Raw genomic sequence first — 21158 nt, 5'->3', positions numbered from 1 at the left:
CACTCATTTACTCACTCACTCATTCACTCACTCACTCGCTTATTCACTCACTCATTTACTTACTCGCTCACTCACTCATTCACCCACTCATTTACTCACTCACTCATTTACTCACTCACTCATTCACTCACTCACTCGCTTATTCACTCACTCATTTACTTACTCGCTCACTCACTCATTTACTCACTGATTTACTCTTTCACTCAATCATTCACTCACTCACTCATTTACTCACTCACTTATTTACTCACTCACTCATTCACTCACTCACTCATTTACTCATTTACTCACTCACTCATTCACCCACTCATTCACTCACTCATTCACTCACTCGCTTGCTCACTCATTTACTCTTTCACTCACTCATTCAGTCACTTGCTCATTTACTCACTCGCTCGCTCACTCACTCACACACTCATTTACTCACTCATTTACTCACTTATTTACTCACTCATTTACTCACTCACTCACTCACTTACTCACATACACTTAGGGCTAATTTAGATCGGCCAGTCCTCCTTCTGCATGTCTGAAGAAGGTGTGAGAAAACAACAGGCATGCAGTCATGGGGAGAACATGCAACTCCGACTGTAAGGTACAGTAAGGGTTGAAGGTTGTAATTCGGGTCTGTGTGCTGTGTGTGTGTGTGCGTGTGTGTGTGTGTGTGTGTGTGTGTGTGTGTGTGTAGGACGTTGATGAGAGGGACACTCGCAGGTTCCAGCTGAAGATCGCTGAGCTGCAGGCCGTCATCCGGAAACTGGAGGATAGAAACACACTGCTGTCAGATGAGAGGACTGAACTGGTATAAACACACACACACACACACACACACATAATTGCAGCTCTTTTTCATGATTATATTTTCATGTTTTACCACCACTTCATCATGGTCAGGGTCATAGTGGGTCCTGCTTTCATTGAATCACTGGGTGCAATGCAGTAATACACCCTGGGCAGGACGACTATCGCTGAACCTCAGTCATCCCTCATCAACCCTCAAACACAGCCAATCATATCAGTATGTAGACGCCCGACCGGCCGATAGCATAGCAGGGAATGTGCATCATATATTCCAGCGGTTATGGGCTTATGGATTTATCGCTGTTTCGCTGTGAGCAGCATTGTTGGCACTGCAGTCTCGAGTTGCAGGATTCAACCTCGAGTTGTTTGTTTAGTTCGAAAAAACTAATCAATCTAGACTTGAACATTGAGACGTGTCCGAGTCCCAGACAGAGGCAGGGAGATTATTCCAAAGTTGTGGAGCTTTGTAAGAAAATGCTGTTCCACCAGCCGTGATCTTTTTAATCCTAGGAACTATAAGTAACCCTGCATCTTATCTGTGAAGATGTAACATTCGATTACCAATAAAGGAAATGAATCTAAATCATCACAGTTAGCCTGAAGTGGTGAGGAGCTGTAAATCTGTCGCTCTCCTCCTCGCTCAGCTGAAACGTGTGCGGGAGACGGACGGACAGATGAAGCCGCTGTTAGAGAAGAACCGACGGATGAGCAGAAAGAACGACGAGCTTCTGCAGACCCTCCAGCGCATGGAGGACAAACTGAAGACCCTCAGCCGCGAGAACGCAGAACTAGTGAGTAGCAAACACAGCGACGTGTGGTAGTTAATAAGAACCTCAGTTTAATCCCGAGGTTTTCTGGATTCTTCCTTGTACAGAAGGAGAAAGCAAACTCGGAATCCCAGCATGCAGTGCTGAAGAGGACCAGCTCGCTGACTGATCTGAGCTACGCCCACGAGCAGCAGGAGGTAGAGTTCCTGCGCCTGCAGGTCAATGAGCAGCGCGGCGTCATAGAGGAGCTAACACAGGTCCAAACATACATACACACACACACACACACACAGAGCACATTTCGCTAACGCACCAGCGCCGAGATTCTGAACACCCCGGTTTGAAACTTGGCGTTGCCACTGGTTGGCTGGGCGCCATCTAGCGGGCATAATTGGCAGTGCCTGCAGCAGACATGGTTCTGCTACAGCGGGATGACCGGACTATGTGGGTGTGGTCTTCAAACACTGTGTAAGGACCCTGATTAGCAGATAGAGGTGCCTATGCAGAGTGCATGGGTGAAAAAGGGTTCCGCTAAGGGCTGTGCGACTGCAATCAGGGATCCCCAGCAGCGGAAGACAAATTGACTACACTAAATTGGGAGAAAATAGGAAAAAATGCATAAATACATTAAAAAAAAATCTACTACAATTACTGCTGTGCCACAATGTGGATTCACCGCTTTGCCACTTTATTTTTACAGCTTGCCGCTGTGTTTAAAGTTAAATCTGATTGAGTTCAACCTCAGTAAATCTGATTGAGGAGAAAATTATTTACATGACATAGTCGGGCACAGCGCACAAACACAGGATTTCAGAATCCTGACTATTTAATTCAGCTTTAAAACTATGCGTTGATGTATGGCGTTTAAAGTGTTTACCTCGACTGTCTGATTAAATTAATAGAAAGCCATTTATTATTTAATTCTTTTTTTTTTTAAGAGATAGAGAAGTATTCTTTAAAATACAGGTGTAAAAAATGTCTATATTAAGAAAAACTGTTTGGCAGACAGTGACACAATTTTAGACACAGTTTGTGGTGGAAGGGCGGCAACTTGTAAGGCCATGTCACCAACATAGCAGCTATCTTTAGTTTTTTTTACTGCAGCTTTCCTAAAGGCAAGGTAATTGTGTGAAACATCAAACTGCTTGAGAATTTCACCAGAAAAACAACGGCATGCTTCATTTTTATGTAACTTTATTGAAACTGTTCAGCTATTTTATGAGACTACAGCACTAAACTGCTGGGCTGGTTGTCCACCCACTCCCGCCCTCCACATCATTTCCTAGGAAATGCAAGAGTCTAGTGAAAGGCTCTTAAACAATTAAGCACAAAAGACCGGTTTGTTGGGTCAGGTGAGGTTGTGCGTCAGTGCTGCTTAATTGCTCTCATTATCTGATTATTCTGATTGAGAAATCAGTGTTCAGTCTGATAATTACAGTGCTTACCTGATTCATCTCAGGCATAATAACAGTGTGGTTAATGCTTTTATTTTTTTGCCAATTTCAAGTAGATAGATAGATAGATAGATAGATAGATAGATAGATAGATAGATAGATAGATAGATAGATAGATAGATAGATAGATAGATAGATAGATAGATAGATAGATAGATAGATAGATAGATAGATAGATAGATATTTTATTTATCCCAAAGGAAATTATTGGCCTCCAGTAGCTGAATGAGAGCATATATAGAATATACAATATGCAAATAAATGCAGAAGATGTGCAGGTACGCATCTGACACTATGGCTTGAAATACAACTAAAAGTATTGGTATTGTATATTACAACAGAAAAATGTCCTGTTGTTCGTTTATTGTCCGTTTTACCACCGCTGTATCCTGAACCCACTACATCAACCAAATGCAGAAGACACCAAGATTTATACCTTCATCATTGAGCAATACCTCCTGTCATCCTCACTGAAGATAGATAGATAGATAGATAGATAGATAGATAGATAGATAGATAGATAGACTGTAGATAGATAGATAGATAGATAGATAGATAGATAGATAGATAGATAGATAGATAGACTGTAGATAGATAGATAGATAGATAGATAGATAGATAGATAGATAGATAGATAGATAGATGGATGGATGGATGGGTGGGCGGGCGGGCGGGCGGACGGACGGACGGACGGACGGACAGATAGATAGATATTTTATTTATCCCGAAGGAAATTATTGGCCTCCAGTAGCTGAACGAGAGCAAAGGAAAAAAATAACTAATACAAATGTATGATGTGCATATATACAATATGCAAATAAATGCAGAAGATGTGCAGGTATAGATAGATAGATAGATGGATGGATGGATGGTTCAATCGATAGATAGATAGATAGATAGATAGATAGATAGATAGATAGATAGATAGATAGATAGATAGATAGATAGATAGATAGATAGATAGATAGATAGATAGATAGATAGATAGATAGATATTTTATTTATCCCGAAGGAAATTATCGGCCTCCAGTAGCTGAACAAGAGCAAAGGAAAAAAATAACTAATACAAATTAAGACAATTAACACATGGTCTTTGTACTGTGGGAGGAAATCCACACAGACACGGGGAGAACATGCAAACCACACACAAAGGACTGGGCCCGCTCCATCTGGGACTCTAACCCAGCAACTTCTTGCTGTGAGGCAACAGTGCTACCCACCGAGCCACTGTGCCACCCAGTGCACTGTTATTCCAGAATAGTTAACCAGTTGCATTGTAATAAATGCATTACAAATGAACTTAATTAGGAGATTTGATTATGGAAATGATTTGATGACCAGATTTTGTAAAAAGTGTGAGATCTTTACCCCCTGTGTGAAATGGTGGATGAGAAGGCATGGATCAGTAGTAGTTTCCATCCCTCATCGCTCAATGATGAAGGTATAAATGTTGGTGTCTTCTGCATTTAGTTGATGTAGTGGGTTCACTTCTGGTGAACTGGTGGCAGGAGCTTCCTCACCTGGGTTCACTTTATTGGGACCTTATTCGTAGTCGCCATCTGTTGACCTTTGTCTATTCTCAGACATTTACATTCACGGCATTTAGCAGAAGCTTTTATCCAAAGCGACTTACAGTACTGTGACAATATACAGTCTGAGCAATTGAGGGTTAAGGGCCTTGCACAAGGGCACAACAGTGGCAACCTGGCAGTGTTGGGGCTTGAACCAGTGACCTTTCAATTACTAGGCCTGTACCTTAACTGCCTCTCAGAGACCCACCAAAAGCTATAGGTACTTTAAAATAAATCTATATGACATCACAAGAGATCTCCCTTCCATCACATGAGATTAAATGCAATAGGACCTTCTTCTAGACTCAATGAGGGCCCTCTAGTGGGCCCTGGGCTACTGCCCCCTGTTGAGAACCACCGGGCTGGCGTGATAGACTGTTATGCCAACCGAGCGCTTGTGTATTCAATGTGATTCAATGTGAAAATGTCTTTTTGACTCTCTTTAGACGACCACTTGAGTAATCAAGCATTTGCATAAGTGTGTGTTTTGTTGTGTGTGTGTGTGTCAGTAGCAGTTTTGCTCTGGTGAATGACTGAAGGACATTAATAAAATAATAATAAATAATAAAGCTGCTTTTTTGTTTATGTTGGTTGTAGGAGCGAGACCGGCTGATGGTTAACAAGAAGATCAAGAGGAAAAATATCAAACTGCCAAAGGTGAGAACGAACATCTGTGGGGAAAAGTGGCACAGTGGGTACACACCAGAGATGGGCCCTCGAGTCTGAGTCGTACGCAAGTCGCACAAACGTCGCACACACAGCGACTTCAGACTCGACTCGGACTCGTTTCAAATTACTTGGACTCGACTCATGACTCGTAAAAAAATGACTTATATTTTATTAAAGATGAATGAAACGTCGATCCGACATCATTCTGATCGTGTCATTTTCTGCTCTCTAATAACGCTCCGGCCATCTTAACCCGCAACGCACGCAATGGGTAAATGTTCCATCCAGCTTCCGGCGTAGTGATGAAGCGTCGCTCCCAACTCCCTACACTTCATTTGAACATTTTCGTTACCTTTGGATTGGAATCTCACTTAAAATGGTGGAATACCCTACGTAGTGCACTTCACAGGAACAACTGGTGTGAATGGAACGCTCCTACAGAATCGGCGCTAATGGTTAAAAGAGCGCTTTCTGAACCAATCAGAGCTTCTGATTGTAATTGTTAGTAAGAAATGCTGTTATTTGCATTTATTCAGTTTGCATCACACAGATGACGTGGTAATGAAACGCTCGATTGGCTTTCTAACGACTTCCTGTTTTACTTCACAACCGGGAAAAGTTTGGAGGTTTTTAATCATAAGCACATTTACAAAATAACGGATTCTATTCCTAATGGGACGCACGCTTATAATTGTAATAGCATCTGGAAGAACAGAAGCTAAGGTAAGCAGTGGTTATGATTTTTTTTGCTGTGTTTGGGATTTTGGCCGCTGTGCCGTGATTTATCGAGCGCTTTTGTTTAGTAATGAAAACAAAATGTATCAGTTGAAGCTTTTAACTGGAACCTTCTTGTTACAGAAATTACATTAATTTACACAATGAGGAGGAAAGTAAAGGCACGAAGTAAAACGGCTAAATACACTTGCTAATCTGTTGTTGTTTTTTATCTGAACTTACACATAATTTCTTTATTTCTACGCTACATTTTCAATATATGTTTTGTGTTTATTATAAAGACTCGTGACTTGACTCGGACTTGTATTTTGTGACTTGTGAACATCCCTGGTACACACACACACACACACACATAAATATTTTATTATTGCGAGCAGTGAAGTAACTCGGCACACTGTCTGATTTCTCCTCATCAGTGTGTATGTGAGCTTAGCCACTTTAGGTTCAGTCACTTAGCAACTGCCTCCTTTGAGGGGTATGTGAGTGTGTGTGTGTGTGATTTTGGGTGGGGTTGGATGGTTCATCCCAGTCTGTTGCTAAGGAGAAGTCAGCACTGCAAACTCAAACATTAGACATTACCAACACCACCCAGTACACACACACACACACACACACACACACACACACCTGTGCAGGAGAACACACTTCACAATTGGAGAACGCTACAGGGATGAGGATCACACACACCTTGGTTTGACGGGAATCTGGACTTTGGACTTTGGGGATTGTTACCGTTATTGGATGTGAATTTGAACCTGGACTGAGCGTGTGCACACACACACACACACACCTACGCACCGTCAGTATGATGTACGATTATTTCCTGCTGGTTCTCTACCTGTCGTCCTTCATCTGTCTCTGCGCTCTGGTGTGTCTGTATTTCTCTGGATGTCAGGAGATGACCTACAAACACGATGGTAAGATCAGAGAGGGTCTCTGAGGGGCCCACAGCTCAGACTGATGGCGTGTTGTTTACATTTGGTTTTAGTGTCTGTTGTATGGTGTCCCTTAGGGATCACTAATGAGAAAAACTATGTGAAGAGCAAAATCTGTAGCTACGGTTTAGTAATCTGTATTCTCGGGGTATAAACTGTACCCACCGATTCACAAACTGTAACCTCAACAGTGCTCACGGTTTTGTAAATCATCCTCTCAGATTTAAGATCCGTGTCCTGGTTTTTCTAAGATTTCAGTGCATCCGTGGCCACATACATACGTACCATAACATTAAAACCACCTCCTTGTTTCTACACTCACTGTCCATTTTATCAGCTCCACTTACCATATAGGACTTTTTAAACACCTCAATGTCACTGCTGGACTGAGAATAGTCCACCAACCAAAAATATCCAGCCAACAGCGCCCCGTGGGCAGCATCCTTTGACCACTGATGAAGGTCTAGAAGATGACCGACTCAAACAGCAGCAATAAATGAGCAATCGTCTCTGACTTTCCATCTACAAGGTGGACCAACTAGGTAGGAGTGTCTAATAGAGTGGACAGTGAGTGGACACAGTATTTAAAAACTCCAGCAGCGCTGCTGTGTCTGATCCACTCATACCAGCACAACACACACTAACACACCAGCACCATGTCAGTGTCACTGCAGTGCTGGGAATGATCCACCACCTAAATAATACCTGCTCTGTGGTGGTCCTGACCATTGAAGAACAGTAATTGTAGAACTACAAAGTGCTTTTATATGGTAAGTGGAGCTGATAAAATAGATAATGAGTGTAGAAACAAGGAGGTGGTTTTAATGTTATGGCTGATCAGTGTATATTTATATTTAGTCGCTTACATATTTACTAAAGTTAGTCTGATATAACCACCATGCCAACCTTAGAATTGGTGACACGTCTTAAAAAGTGCAGGGTTACAGAGACTCCGTACTGTTGTGTTATCAAAACTCCAAGTTTACATTTATATTCTAAGACTGCGACAAATTATGTTGTTTTATTTCATTTTCATTAACTGCTTGATCCGAGAATCACTGGCTGCAAGGCAGGAATAGTCAAATCAAGTCAAATTTATTTGTATTTTATTTTATTTATAGAATTGACATTGTCTCAAAGCAACTTTACAGCATCCAGGACTAAAAACCAAAAAAAGAAAACCCCACTGAGCAGCCGAGGGGCGACAGTGACAAGGAAAACCTCCCTTAAAATAACAAGGAAGAAACCTTGACAGGAACATTTACCTTAAATTTACATGTGCAGCATTTATCAGATGTTTTTTCCAATTATGACTGAGTACAATTCAAGCACTTGGGAGTTAAGGGTCTTGTTTAGATAGACGGAACACCTTTATTTGTCATATATACATATACAGTCGTACAGTACAACGAAATTCATTCTTCGCATATCCTAGCTTGTTTGGAAGCTGGGGTCAGAGGGCCTTGCTCAAGGGCCCAACAGTGGTTGCATGGCAGAGCTGAGATTCGAACTCTCAACCTTTCGGTTGATAGCCCAAAGCTCTACCCACTAGGCTACCACTGTCCCCTCTCTCAGGGGCCCAACAGTGGCAACCTGGCAGTAGTGGTGCTTGAACCGGCAACCTTTTGGTTACTAGTCCTGTACATTAACTGCTGAGCTACGGCTGCCCTAGGAACCAGACTTAACAGTAACCCATCTTGTTTGTGTGGCCTAGAATTAGAATAAAATTAAACATATACAATAAAATTATTTCTTAAAGAATAAAAAGAATTAGATTAGAGTTCTTAATCATTTAGATCAGTCTGTGGTAGAGTACAGTCTACAAGGGAGTTCTGGACACTGTGTATGCAGACATAGCAGATTCCTGTCAAATCCAGCAAAATTTAATGTTGGCATGGCAACTTGTGACTGAATGGGCACAAATTCCCACAGACATACTTCAAAATCTTGTGAGAAGCCTTCTCAGAAGAGCGGCTGGTGTCCTAGCTGAAAAGGTCACACAGAGGTCACTCTGTTTTAATACCATTTGTTTTTCAAATGGGACGTACGACAAGCTCAGGGTCAGGTGTCCACATACTTTTGGCCATATAGTGTGTATACTGATGAGCCAAAACATTAGAACCACCCACCTATGGTGTTGTTAAATCAGCTTTGAGAGCTGAGACTGTGGTATTTGGTACCAGGATGTTCCCAGCAGGTCCCTTAACTTCTGTATGTTGTGAGGTGGATTGTCCTGTACGCCCATAGTTGCTTTATCCTGGTCAGGGTTGCGGTGGGTCTAGCTTCAATGCAGTAACACACCTTAGACAGAGCTGCAATCCATCGTGTGGCCTCGGCCATCCTCCTCAGACACAGCAAATGATGTCTGTATGTAGACGCTCACTCGGATGACAGCACAGCTGAAGATTAAGTATTAAATCTAACTTAAATAATGTTAATATTTTATTCTTCTTTATTCCTCTCTGTATCAGAGGCATGTTGTGGAGACATATTTTGGATTTGACGAGGAGTCCGTCGATTCAGAAACGTCCTCCCTGACATCATACAACACAGACCAAACCCCGGCCACCCCAGAGGAGGAGCTCGAGGATGTAAGTTTACCTTTTTTTTACCACCACAGAGTTTTGCACAAACCTGAAGCCGACCCGCACTGTGTGATGTGTTTCTTCTGTGGACTTTAATTCGTCAGGTCTTCTCTCGAGAGGAGGCAGAGCTCCGTTTCCGCCAGCTGACACGAGAGTACCAGGCCCTGCAGCGGGCCTACGCCCTTCTCCAGGAGACGACCGGCCCTCTGGACCCCGAGAGACACTGCAGGGTAAGAACAAAACACACACGTACAGTACACACACTCCACATCGATCACATTGCTTTTCGTTTACCCACACCAGTGATCATTCTGTCATACCCACCCGTGCTGCACGGTTAGCATGTTATGTTTAGTTTAATGCCTTTTAATTTATTTGTTTATTATGGTTCAAATCACCAGATCGTTCTCTAGGCGGACCTGTAATATTCAGATTTAGATTTACTTTACATTTATAGTATTTAGTCAAAGATTAGGTTTAATAAAATCATGTGCCAATTTAAAAGCTTTGTAGTTCTTAGCAAAGCTGTTTTTTTTGTTTTTTTCATCTGAACAATACATTAACCATTCATTGATTTACAATAACCAATCTATAGAAATACCTATGAGTATGAATATGAAAAAAAAAACAACATACTAAAATAACTCTTGACATGGACTATAGATTGATATAACAATGACTACTACCCTTCCTGCTTTGGAAAACATCTAAATAAATAAATTTACAATAACCCAACATTATGCTGCCTATTGGAAACACTGGACACAAGGCAAGAGTCACCCTGGAAAGGGGCGCTGGTCAATCACAGGGTGGCATCAGTGTACAGATTTACCCACACACACTTTGGGCTAATTTAAAGCACCGAAGAGCATCTGATCATGCACATGATTCTGCTTAGGGCTCGGCGATATGACTAAAAAACTCTTATCTCGATATGCTTTTGAGAAGTGGCGATATACGATATGATACGATATAATGTAAACTTAAAGTACAGTGGCAGGTCACTGCCCGTATTTTACCTTATATTGTTATTTATGTTATCTTAAAAACACAAAATATTGTAGTTCTGATCAATTCTGACAATTACAGTGTTTATATTTTCTATTATTACAGGCTGTATTTGTATTCATATTGACAATATTTATATCAAACAAACCAGCAGAATCTCACAATCACATTTCTGCTCCGTTTTACTTCAAATTAATGAGCATAAAAAATCCCGAAAAAGTTTAATATTTGATGATGCTTTTCTATTATTGCAAATGAAAGCGCGGTAAACAGCAGCACCGCGACCCAGATCAAGCACACAGCAGCATAAAATCATAACCGCTGCTTACCTGAGGATATAATCCACTTGTTTTTCTTTTTAAAAGCCACCTTATATGTTTCCAGAATATTTGCAGAATATACTGCATAAAACGGCTTTCCTGTTAAAAAGCTGAAACTGGTAATTCGTTCACTAAACTGTGACTTATGCCTTTACAACCAATCAAGAGAGGGATTGAAATTCCACCCAAAATCTGAATTCGGAAGCTCTGATTGGTTTATGAATCTGTTTATCAAGGCTGGAACCACGAATGAATCTCTTTGCCCACACAAATGAATCAGTTCATCTGCGAAAACGAATGAATCTTTACCATAGATAAGAGCACAGCTCCCTGATTCAATTCCAATGAATAATTCGTTTGAGAAGAGTCGTTTCGGACAGTGATTCGGTTTGTATGTGTGTGCGTGCACGCGCCGACCAGCTCATGCACGAAGGAAAGAGTCCAGCTTAGCGCCTTTGTGCTCTGTTTTAAATGCACTTAAATGGTAACCTGTGTATCCTAGACATACACAATACATCGAATATGGCCATTTTTATATTTCGATATATCGATATTCGCGATATACCGCCCAGCCCTAATTCTGCTGTATTTCAATCATCTGAGATGAGCTTAGACCCAGAGAACTCATCACAAAATCGATTTTGGCATTCTCTTTGAATACTAGAGTTTCAGATTGCATTTCTTGATGCAGTGGCGGACTGTGTTAAATGACAACAGTTTTCTGGAGTACTCCTGAGCCTATATGGCTATATTTATTACAGTAGCTAGATGGTTTCTCATACAATGCTGTAGAAGGCTTAAAGATCAAGCACATTCAACAGTAGTTTCTGGTCTTTCTCCAGATTCCCTGAATCTGTTCATAATATTAGGTACAGTAGTAATACAGTATTGTAGAGAATAACTGGGTTTTACTTAGAAAATCAGCAAAACATGCAAATAGACCAGGGGTGTCCAATCTTTTTACGAAAGACTGATATGTCTATATCGTCCATAGTGAAAACTGTCCAGAAGTGACCCATCAACAGTTCACAGATTATTGAAGACAGGTAGCTCTAATGTATAGAATTATACTAGCATTAATCACGCTGGTGATGAGAACACGTTTAGAAATCCTCGACACGAATTGATTCTCTCTGATTGGCTGTGTATTCTGTCCGTCAGACGCGGGAGCAGCTGCAGGCGGAGCTGAGCGCCTGCCAGGCGAGGAACGCTGACTTGGAGAGAAGCCTGGCAGAGAAGGGGCAGGTAAAGGAGAAGGAAGGCGCAGGGCTTCTTGCTGCTTGTATGTCTGGCATCTGTGCTGGTTTGCTGGCGCCATGCACAGACGATCTGCCACAGATTAAACCGATGCTCCGCCATCCGCGAGTGCTACGATGTTAGACATATTTAATTAGGCAAAATAAGTACAGAACACATCTGCAATCCAGTGCGGTTGACTTTCTATCATGCTTGGTCATGAACAGTTCAGTTTTTATTGCTTCTGCATGTTTAATCATTCTGCACGTTTCTTTGTTTTTTTGCATGATTTTGCATAAATATACACTGATCAGCCATAATATTAAAACCACCTCCTTGTTTCTACACTCACTGTCCATTTTATCAGCTCCACTTACCATATGGAAGCACTTTGTAGTTCTACAATTACTGACTGTAGTCCATCTGTTTCTCTGCATGCTTTGTTAGCCCCCTTTCATGCTGTTCTTCAATGGTCAGGACCCCCACGGGGCCACCACAGAGCAGGTAATATTTAGATGGTGGATCATTCTCAGCACTGCAGTGATGTTGACACCTCACTGTCACTGCTGGACTGAGAATAGTCCACCAGCCAACAGCGCCACGTGGGCAGCGTCCTGTGACCACTGATGAAGGTCTAGAAGATGACCGACTCAAACAGCAGCAATAGATGAGCGATCGTCTCCGACTTTACATCTACAAGGTGGACCAACTAGGTAGGAGTGTCTAATAGAGTGGACAGTGAGTGGACACGGTATTCAAAAACTCCAGCAGCGCTGCTGTGTCTGATCCACTCATACCAGCACAACACACACTAACACACCACCACCATGTCAGTGTCACTGCAGTGCTGAGAATCATCCACCACCTAAATAATACCTGCTCTGTGGTGGTCCTGTGGGGGTCCTGACCATTGAAGAACAGGGTAAAAGAAGGTTAAAAAAAGTATGTAGAGAAACAGATAGACTACAGTCAGTAATTGTGGAACTACACAGTGCTTCTATATGGTAAGTGGAGCTGATAAAATGGTTTTAATGTTATGGCTGATCGGTGTATAGTGTCTGTGCACTTCTCTAACTTTTAGCTTTCTTTATTTGTCCCTGTGTGTGCATGTGTGTGTTTATGTTGGAGATATAAAAGGTTTGTATTCGGTAGCTTGCTGTTTTGATATTTGAATGTGTGGAATTAGCTGGAAAAAAAAAGATTGTTTATGTACTATGGTTGGGCAGTATGATTTTCAATAATACAGTACTCAGACTGGTTGGTGTTTTGATCTGAGCCATCATCTGCTGTCCTTGTTTTTATACTTTTCACTGTTACTCACCAAAAGTGAAAAGATTCAGCAGTAAAATTTACTAATTTTCAATGTTTTTAATTCCGTTCATTCCGTTTTTAATTCCAATTTAGTCGTATCCAATCCAGACTCCGACCCTGACCCTGACCGAGGAGGGTCGTACCTAACACTACCCCATCCGACACATGTGCAGTTGCCACTTGCTTCAAACAGAGAGTCATGCACTGATCTCCGTTATCCCCCGTCTCTGTTTAGGCTCCATCGACCAGCCGGCAGAGGCCCTCCCACTCAGCAGACATTAACCAATCGTGTCTGTGGGCAGTTGTAGCCTATTGCTACCTTTTTGGCAGCACGGACCGGTTTCATATAATATATAATTTCATTCAGGATTTTAAATATAACTATAGAATGGAAAATCAGTGTGAATTCTTAGCTTTTTACAATGCAACGAGACGCTGCTCCCACCTAGTGGTGACTGGAAACAATAACAGCTGAAAATTTTTGGAAATTTAATTGCTCTTGTAGCGAGCTCTAATAATTTATTCTCTCTGTGCGACCAGTACAAGTCCGCTGCCCGGTGGTTGGGGACCACTGGCCTAGTGGTTAGGGTACTGGAGTAGTAATGGAAAGGTTTACACCCCACCACTGCCAGGTTGCCACTGTTGGACCCTTGAGCAAGCCTCTTAACCCTCAATTGCTTAGACAGTATGCTGTCACAGTTCTTTAAGTGGATGAAAGCGCCTTCTTTATCACATGTCATTGAAGTTTAATTCATCACTGTATATTTTTGCTTTGTTGCTAACTTACATGTCTGGAATTAATTGTGATAATTGCATGTGTGCAATTATATGTGTGTTGTTAATTAGTGTGTGTGTGTGTGTGTGTGTGCTTGTTTTTGTGATACAGGACTCAAAGTGGGTGGAGGAGAAGCAGAATCTTGTCAGGGTCAATCATGAACTTAGAGAAAAGGTACAGCATATTCCGCTCTATCTTGTACAAACACTATAGGCATAGGCGTTTGTATATACTAGATCTAATTAACGTTTGTAGCTCGTTTCTTTTTTGTCCACACTGCACATTACACGTGACGAGGTTTGTCTGTAATTAATGGAAGTGGTGGAGGAGGCTTTTAAATTGTTCACTTGTCAGATCATCACTCAGAATTAAGGCGCCTCAGAAGGAGCATTTTAAGGAATCTAAGAATTAAGACACGCCCTCTTCTCGGGAGTGTAGGACGATGTAAAATGCGTCTGTGTAGAGAGAGCGCTAGGTTTTAAGACAGACCCCTACTGTACATTGAAAAGATTGCAGAATAACCTGAAAACAGCAAGAACAGCACTTAGAATGAAAAGAAGCAATGAACTGCACCACAATCTTTTCTTCTCGATTTAATACAATTAATTCAATAATACTTAATAATTCAATTTAATAACAGCAGTTACCTTTTGTAACCGTAACATTCTGTGTACTCCACTTATCCTAAGGGTAAAAATGACCCACCTTGACTTCACAAACTGGCGCACAATTTTAAACCCTAAATATACTTTGCATAAACAAAAAACCTGTTGTTCATCACAAACTTTGTGAATATCTGGGGTCACTCAAGAACAGTCATCAAATCGAGGTCTGTATTCATTAGCATCATCGTTCAGCAAATATAACACTAGGAACAAAACCAAATTGTTCTTACAAAATTAGGTGTTCAGATGGCACAGCAATAAATAGCGCTTGCTCATAGGGGTGCTATTGGCCGGTTAGGTGTCAACATAAAGACATCCTTGTCCTGGGGTTAGCCAAGGCCTCGTGATTGATTGGCATCGTGTCCAGGGTGTGTTACAGCATCATGCACAATGATTCTGGGGAAACAGTCAGTAATGGTATACCTATGTTGTATACCTTTGTGGTGCATTAGTGTAATTCAGTAGTTCACTACAGCTGAGATCTTAAGCTCTCTGAATTTGACTCTCAGCTGTGCTGTTAACCTGGCCGGGTGTCCAACAGGTACAATTGGCTGTGCCTGAGAAAGGGAGGTTTTGACTGGCTTCCTCACTGAAGGACTCACAGAAGGGTATGGCATGTCTCTCCACATGTGGTGCAGCTGTCTGTGAGTCTGCCTGGACAGGGGTGGTGTAAATGGTGAAAGAGATACAGTTGGGAACTGGAAATGACTAAAATGAGGGGACAAAAGAAACTTTTATAATACATCTATACAAAATAAATACAAAACGTAATGTTATTAGCCATTATTTTTATTTTTTGACCTCTTCTGGATGTGTTTATGGTAGATAGAGTTCCTGGAGCAGGCTGAGCTGCGTTTACGCTGTGAGGTTCGTGACACACAGGACCAGAACGAGCTGCTGGAGTTTCGCATCCTAGAACTGGAAGTAAGAGAATGCCATGTTCCCACGGCAACAGCCCGAGCCATCCACCCCCAAGTTTTATCTGCATGAGATATTCACGAACGTCTACACACACACACACACACACACACACATGCATGCAGACGAACAACGTTGCACTGCATCATTTTTGTTTAAATATTCATCCCTGTCATTATTGTAAAGTTTAAATATTGTACATTTATTCTTTTATTTTGTTAAATGGACGTTGGAATAAAGTTTATTTAAACGACGATCCTCATCTTTTTTTGTCCTCACTTCCCGCATGTTATTGTGTGTGTGTTTGTGTGTGTGTGTGGATTTGTATTTGTGTTTATGTAATTGTCCAGCACATCATTCCTAAATCACCCATGTCATCATTTTACCGGGGACAAGCACACCTACCGCATGCATCTGTGAAGCTGTTGTGGATTCAATACTTATACTTGAACTCAATATTTGGAAGGGGTGTCCCAATACTTTTGTTTATATAGTGTAGGTGTGATTATAAAATAAGTCTATCAGTTTTACATTAGTTTCTTATTGCATTTACGTTAGGTGGAAGTATTTTGTTTTGATCTGATCTATTTTTGAGTTTCCTTCAGTGTTCTCCCAATATCCAGCTGTATGAAATTTACTGATGTCTCTACTGCACACGCCCTTCTTTTTGTGGAGATCAGTTTCGCATATGTAGAGTCATGCACCGACCTCCATTATCCTTCTATTCATTGTGCAGGCATCTTTGATCTGCCAGCAGAGGTCGTAATTGCATCAGTTTATGAGGTTTTCGCTCCTGCATTCCCACCCTGCAGACAAGCCATTCAGCGTCCGTACAGGCGACTGGGAGTATTGGCACCCCACCTGGCCTTCAAATCTTAACTCTCGAACTCACAAATTTGAATCTGTGAGTTGTGCACCATCCGAGCACCTGGAGAAACAATTATTTAACCATTCAATGCATAGGTCTACTTTAATTTTACACAATGTTCTTACTTATGAATACAAAGTCAACAGACAAGTCCTGTATATTAAAAATACTTTGCAAATTGCACTCAGTTTAATTATAAAGGACACTTAAAACAAGCAAAAACTGTAAATAATTGTCCATGGACAGGTGCTTCATGAAGGATTTCAGTGAGTGCGCTCAGACCAGTGATGAAGAACATTAGAGAGAAGCAAGAACAAAAGGGTCTGTTCGAAAACCTAGTGAGCTGCCTTGCTGTGTACGCCTTACCTGATCAGCTGCCTAAGTAGAGAGGATTCTAATAAGACCTGGAACTAATAAGGCAGATTATTTAGACGCAGTACTTGGACAGAGATTACCGTTATTATGTCACCGCAGTTTTAGCTAAGTTAACACAGTTAGCCTCAGGCTATTCAAACCAGTGGGCTGAGACGGCACAACCCGCTAGCACGCCAGCTAACGTCTCCCTCTGTGTACCGAAAACAGTTAAATTGTCACTGATGAGCCCGAATTTGTAAATAAACGACACTCGTAAACGTGTGAGATTATCACTCAGAATTAAGGCGCCTCAGTAGGAGCATTTTAAGGGATCTAAGAATTTAGACATGCCCTCTTCTCGGGGGTGTAGGATGATGTAAAATGCGTCTGTGTAGAGAGATCACTACTGCACATAGAAAAGATTGCAGAATAACCTGAAAACAGCAAGAACAGCAGTTAGAATGAAAAAAGGCAATGAACTGCATCACAATCTTCTCCACTCCCAACAAAAAAGAAGCACAAAGAAATCTGCACATAAACGTCTAGACTAATCAGCTGAATTGTCAAATTAAGCAAAAATAGATCTTTGGCAATAATTAAGCTCGTTATTTTTAAAGAAACAAGTATACCATTACAAGAACATCCAACCCACAATGATGTATGGAAGTGGGAGCATCATGATATACAGTATGATATACTATATTTTCTTCTCATAGTACATTATCTTCTCAGAGTCATTATACAGGACTAAATGAAACTACATGAATTTAGTAAATGTACCAGCTGATATTTGAGATAATCTGGAGAAGAAAAAAAATATTTTAACAGGACAAGAAGTCTGATTTCTAAAGAAGAAGGTGCTTACATAACCAAGAAAACGGGGGTCAAAATATAAAGCAGTAATTAGAATCTGCTAAGGTGCAGTTTTACTCTGGTTCATGGTCAGGCAAAAATAAATAAATAAATACATTTCATTGATACAATATTTAATTAACATAAAAATACATTTAATTCAATAATAAAGAAGTTCACCAATCACCAAATAAGCTGGTGATTCTAGGTGTCCAGGTTCTGGGAGTGTTTTATTAACAGCACTGTTACCTTTTGTAACCGTAACATTCTGTTTACTCCACTTATCCTAAGGGTAAAAACGACCCACCTTGACTTCACAAAGTGAATTTTAAACCCTAAATATACTTCACATAAACTAAAAAACTGTTATTCATCACAAACTTTGTAAATATCTTGGATCACCATCAAATCGAGGTCTGTATTCATTAGCATCATCGTTCAGCAAATGATATTTTATGATGTCATAACCTGGAGGCCGTTCATGAACGTCTGCTGGTATAGAACATAGACTATAACACTAGGAACAAAACCAGGACAGGGGGCTGATCAGGGAATGCCTACCATCTCTAGATCGATTCTGTTTTTGACTAACAGGAGAGGGAGCGGCGCTCACCTGCCTTTAACCTGCAAATCTCTGCCATGGACAATAACAGCAGCCTGCAGCTACACTGCCAGCGCGAGGGCATCAAGGTACAACCACCAACCATGCATACGTGTTATGGTGACTGCTACTGTACATACATGCACACAGGCCAGTTTAATGATCCCCCAAATCTATGACAGGAGTGAAATACCCATCAGGGATGCAGAAAGTGGGGGTGCTAAGGAAAATAGGGGTAATTTTATGGGTGAATATTGAATGTTGTGGGACAATGCCTGCAGCACCCCCTCTGCAGGCATTACATTGTTACTGCACCTTACATAAATATGGTCAATGTATTGACTCTTCACTTGTTTATTTTTTTACTATTATCTTTATTATATAATTTATTATTATTTATTTAAACTCTATGGTAAGGAGAAACTCATTAAATGAGTGGTTGGGCCACAGCTTGGTACCAAAAACTAAAGACAGAGGATAAATTTGTTTGGTTGTTGAATTTCATAGCTGTTAGCTTCAGCTGAAACTAGTTAGCTTCCTCAAAAGTCATAGATTCTCACTCTAATGTGCTATTAACCTGGCCAACTGATCCTGGTCAGGCAGGTCCACTTCCACCATACAGGAATACCCTGGACAGAGTGCCAGTCCACCACAGAAGCAGTTCCCAAATCCCCATCCCAAACCTTCGCAGACCAACAGTAAGCCAACAGCACCTTAGAGATTCATGCCTATTATTATAATTATTTTATATTTATTTATTTACTAAAGTAACTACTTCATCCTGGCCAGGTTTGCAATAATAATACTGACATATACAGTTCATATACCAGGTATAAGGCAGGAACACACACTGAACAGGGCACCAGTCTCACTAGTATTTCTCATTTTTTGTCCCATGTAGTTTTGTAAAATAAATAAACAATAATTAAATAATAATGATTCAGTCTGGTGAAGAGGTACTTGTCTTAAAGGACTATTAAAGCGGGATAAGTCACTAGCAAACCAGTGTCGAGATTCTGAGCTCCCGGGTTTGATTCTCGGTTCTGCTACCAGTCGGCTGGGTGCCCTCTAGCAGGCACAAATGGCTAGTGCCTACAGCAGACAAATTTGGCTTCCAGTCTGCTGGGTGGGAAAGACCGGACCAAGGGGTGGGTAAGGACCCTGGTGGCACCATCGCTGTGTAATGACCCTGGTTGCCCAGGGCACCTGTACAGAAAGTGAAGGAGCACAGAGATCGGGATGTGGGTCTCCGTAAGCAAATCCGACAATTTTTATGTATGGGTGAATAAAAAGGCATTGGTGGACTGCACACATGTTGGAGGGAGTGTGTGTCAGGCGAGTATATACACCCTCCTTGGACGCTCTCGGGGTCCCCAGCAGTGATTTGGCTATGCTATATTGGGAGAAAAAGGGGAGAAAATGCATAAATAAATAATAAGAAAAGGATCATTAAATGGTAGTGTAGTAGTGAAAGGGGGTACAGAAGTGAAAATGGAACCAGTTGTCATTTTTGCAAACCAAAATACTTTCTTGTATTTAAACTTAAATCATTTAATTTTACACACTACAACAATCTCTCAATATCTCTCTCTCTCTTTCTCGCTCTCTCTAAAACACACACATACACACACCTCTGCATGAACATCTGTACAGTGTTCTTGCGGTTGTAATTCTGTTCTGTTTTGCAATTGCAGGACGTCATTATTCCTGAGCTCATGAAGAAGCTGGACATACTGGGAGACAACGGGGTGAGACGGCCTCTCAGTTCTGGCTCCAATAATTATCACATTATTATTCTTAACTCATTTTTTTTTTCATTTGCTTACTTTCAGAATCTGAGGAATGAGGAGCAGGTCACGGTGATCCAGGCGAGCACTGTATTGTCTCGATGTGAAAAGGTATCGGTAATTACAACACTGCACAAAAGGAAATCTTATTATTTTAAAAAGATGTTTTTATAACAGCAAAACAAAAGGGTTATGTCTGAATGTATGATGTATGAAGGTTTATGTGTGTGCTACCCGCTTTTAATCATGGCAGTGACTACATAAATGTTTATTAGTACAATCTAAAGGTGATTATAAAAGGTTTTCATTGAAAAACTAAAGAATTTACCAACCCACCTGCCTTAACTATCTACAATAACTACTTTACCTACCTGCCTTAACTATCTACAATAATTACTTTACCTACCTGCCTTAACTATCTACCTACCTAAGCATAGAATATAAGAATATAATTTCTATTCATCATACAGTACAATTAAATTTGACCCTGCACTCTGACCCCTGCTTCCAAACAAGCTTGGATGTGTGGACAGTCATTGTACAGGACCCAACAGTGGCCGCATGATTCGAACCCACAACATACCCACTGAGCTACCACTATTTCTTATCCACCTACCTTATCTTACCTACAGCTAAAATCACAAGTTTAAATACTTTGATTGGGAATAAATAATAAAACTTGAGATTTCAATCATTTCTGTGACTATTAGGGCGGCACGGTGGCTCGGTGGGTAGCCCTGTCGCCTCACAGCAAGAAGGTCCTGGGTTCAATCCCTAGGTGTGGCGGTCCGGGTCCTTTCTGTGTGGAGTTTGCATGTTCTCCCCGTGTCTGCGTGGGTTTACTCCGGGTGCTCCGGTTTCCTCCCACAGTCCAAAGACGTGCAAGTGAAGTGAATTGGAGATACTAAATTGTCCATGACTGTGTTAGATATAACTGATGAACCTT

General features: G+C 41.1%; 1 protein-coding gene across 4 annotated transcripts in view; it reads left to right on the top strand.

Moving 5' to 3' along the window:
* Positions 1–21158, top strand: part of jakmip1 (janus kinase and microtubule interacting protein 1) — a 31753-nt gene that overhangs the window by 3116 nt on the left and 7479 nt on the right. For 2 of the 4 annotated variants that reach the window (XM_063000171.1, XM_063000173.1), the window contains exons 4-15: positions 689–802; positions 1446–1592; positions 1676–1825; positions 5191–5250; positions 9404–9523; positions 9622–9747; positions 12007–12090; positions 14279–14341; positions 15658–15756; positions 18419–18514; positions 20120–20173; positions 20258–20323. In XM_063000171.1, coding sequence (XP_062856241.1) covers positions 689–802; positions 1446–1592; positions 1676–1825; positions 5191–5250; positions 9404–9523; positions 9622–9747; positions 12007–12090; positions 14279–14341; positions 15658–15756; positions 18419–18514; positions 20120–20173; positions 20258–20323 — 1179 coding nt within the window. Of the gene's footprint in view, positions 1–688; positions 803–1445; positions 1593–1675; positions 1826–5190; positions 5251–9403; positions 9524–9621; positions 9748–12006; positions 12091–14278; positions 14342–15657; positions 15757–18418; positions 18515–20119; positions 20174–20257; positions 20330–21158 lie in introns of all 4 variants that reach the window. The other 2 variants (XM_063000170.1, XM_063000172.1) reach the window with 1 other exon arrangement.

This window comes from Trichomycterus rosablanca, chromosome 8 (genome assembly GCF_030014385.1).
Source record: "Trichomycterus rosablanca isolate fTriRos1 chromosome 8, fTriRos1.hap1, whole genome shotgun sequence".
NCBI lineage: Eukaryota > Metazoa > Chordata > Actinopteri > Siluriformes > Trichomycteridae > Trichomycterus > Trichomycterus rosablanca.
Note: the sequence above shows the minus strand (reverse complement) of the source record. Positions and strands in the feature narration are given on the sequence as shown.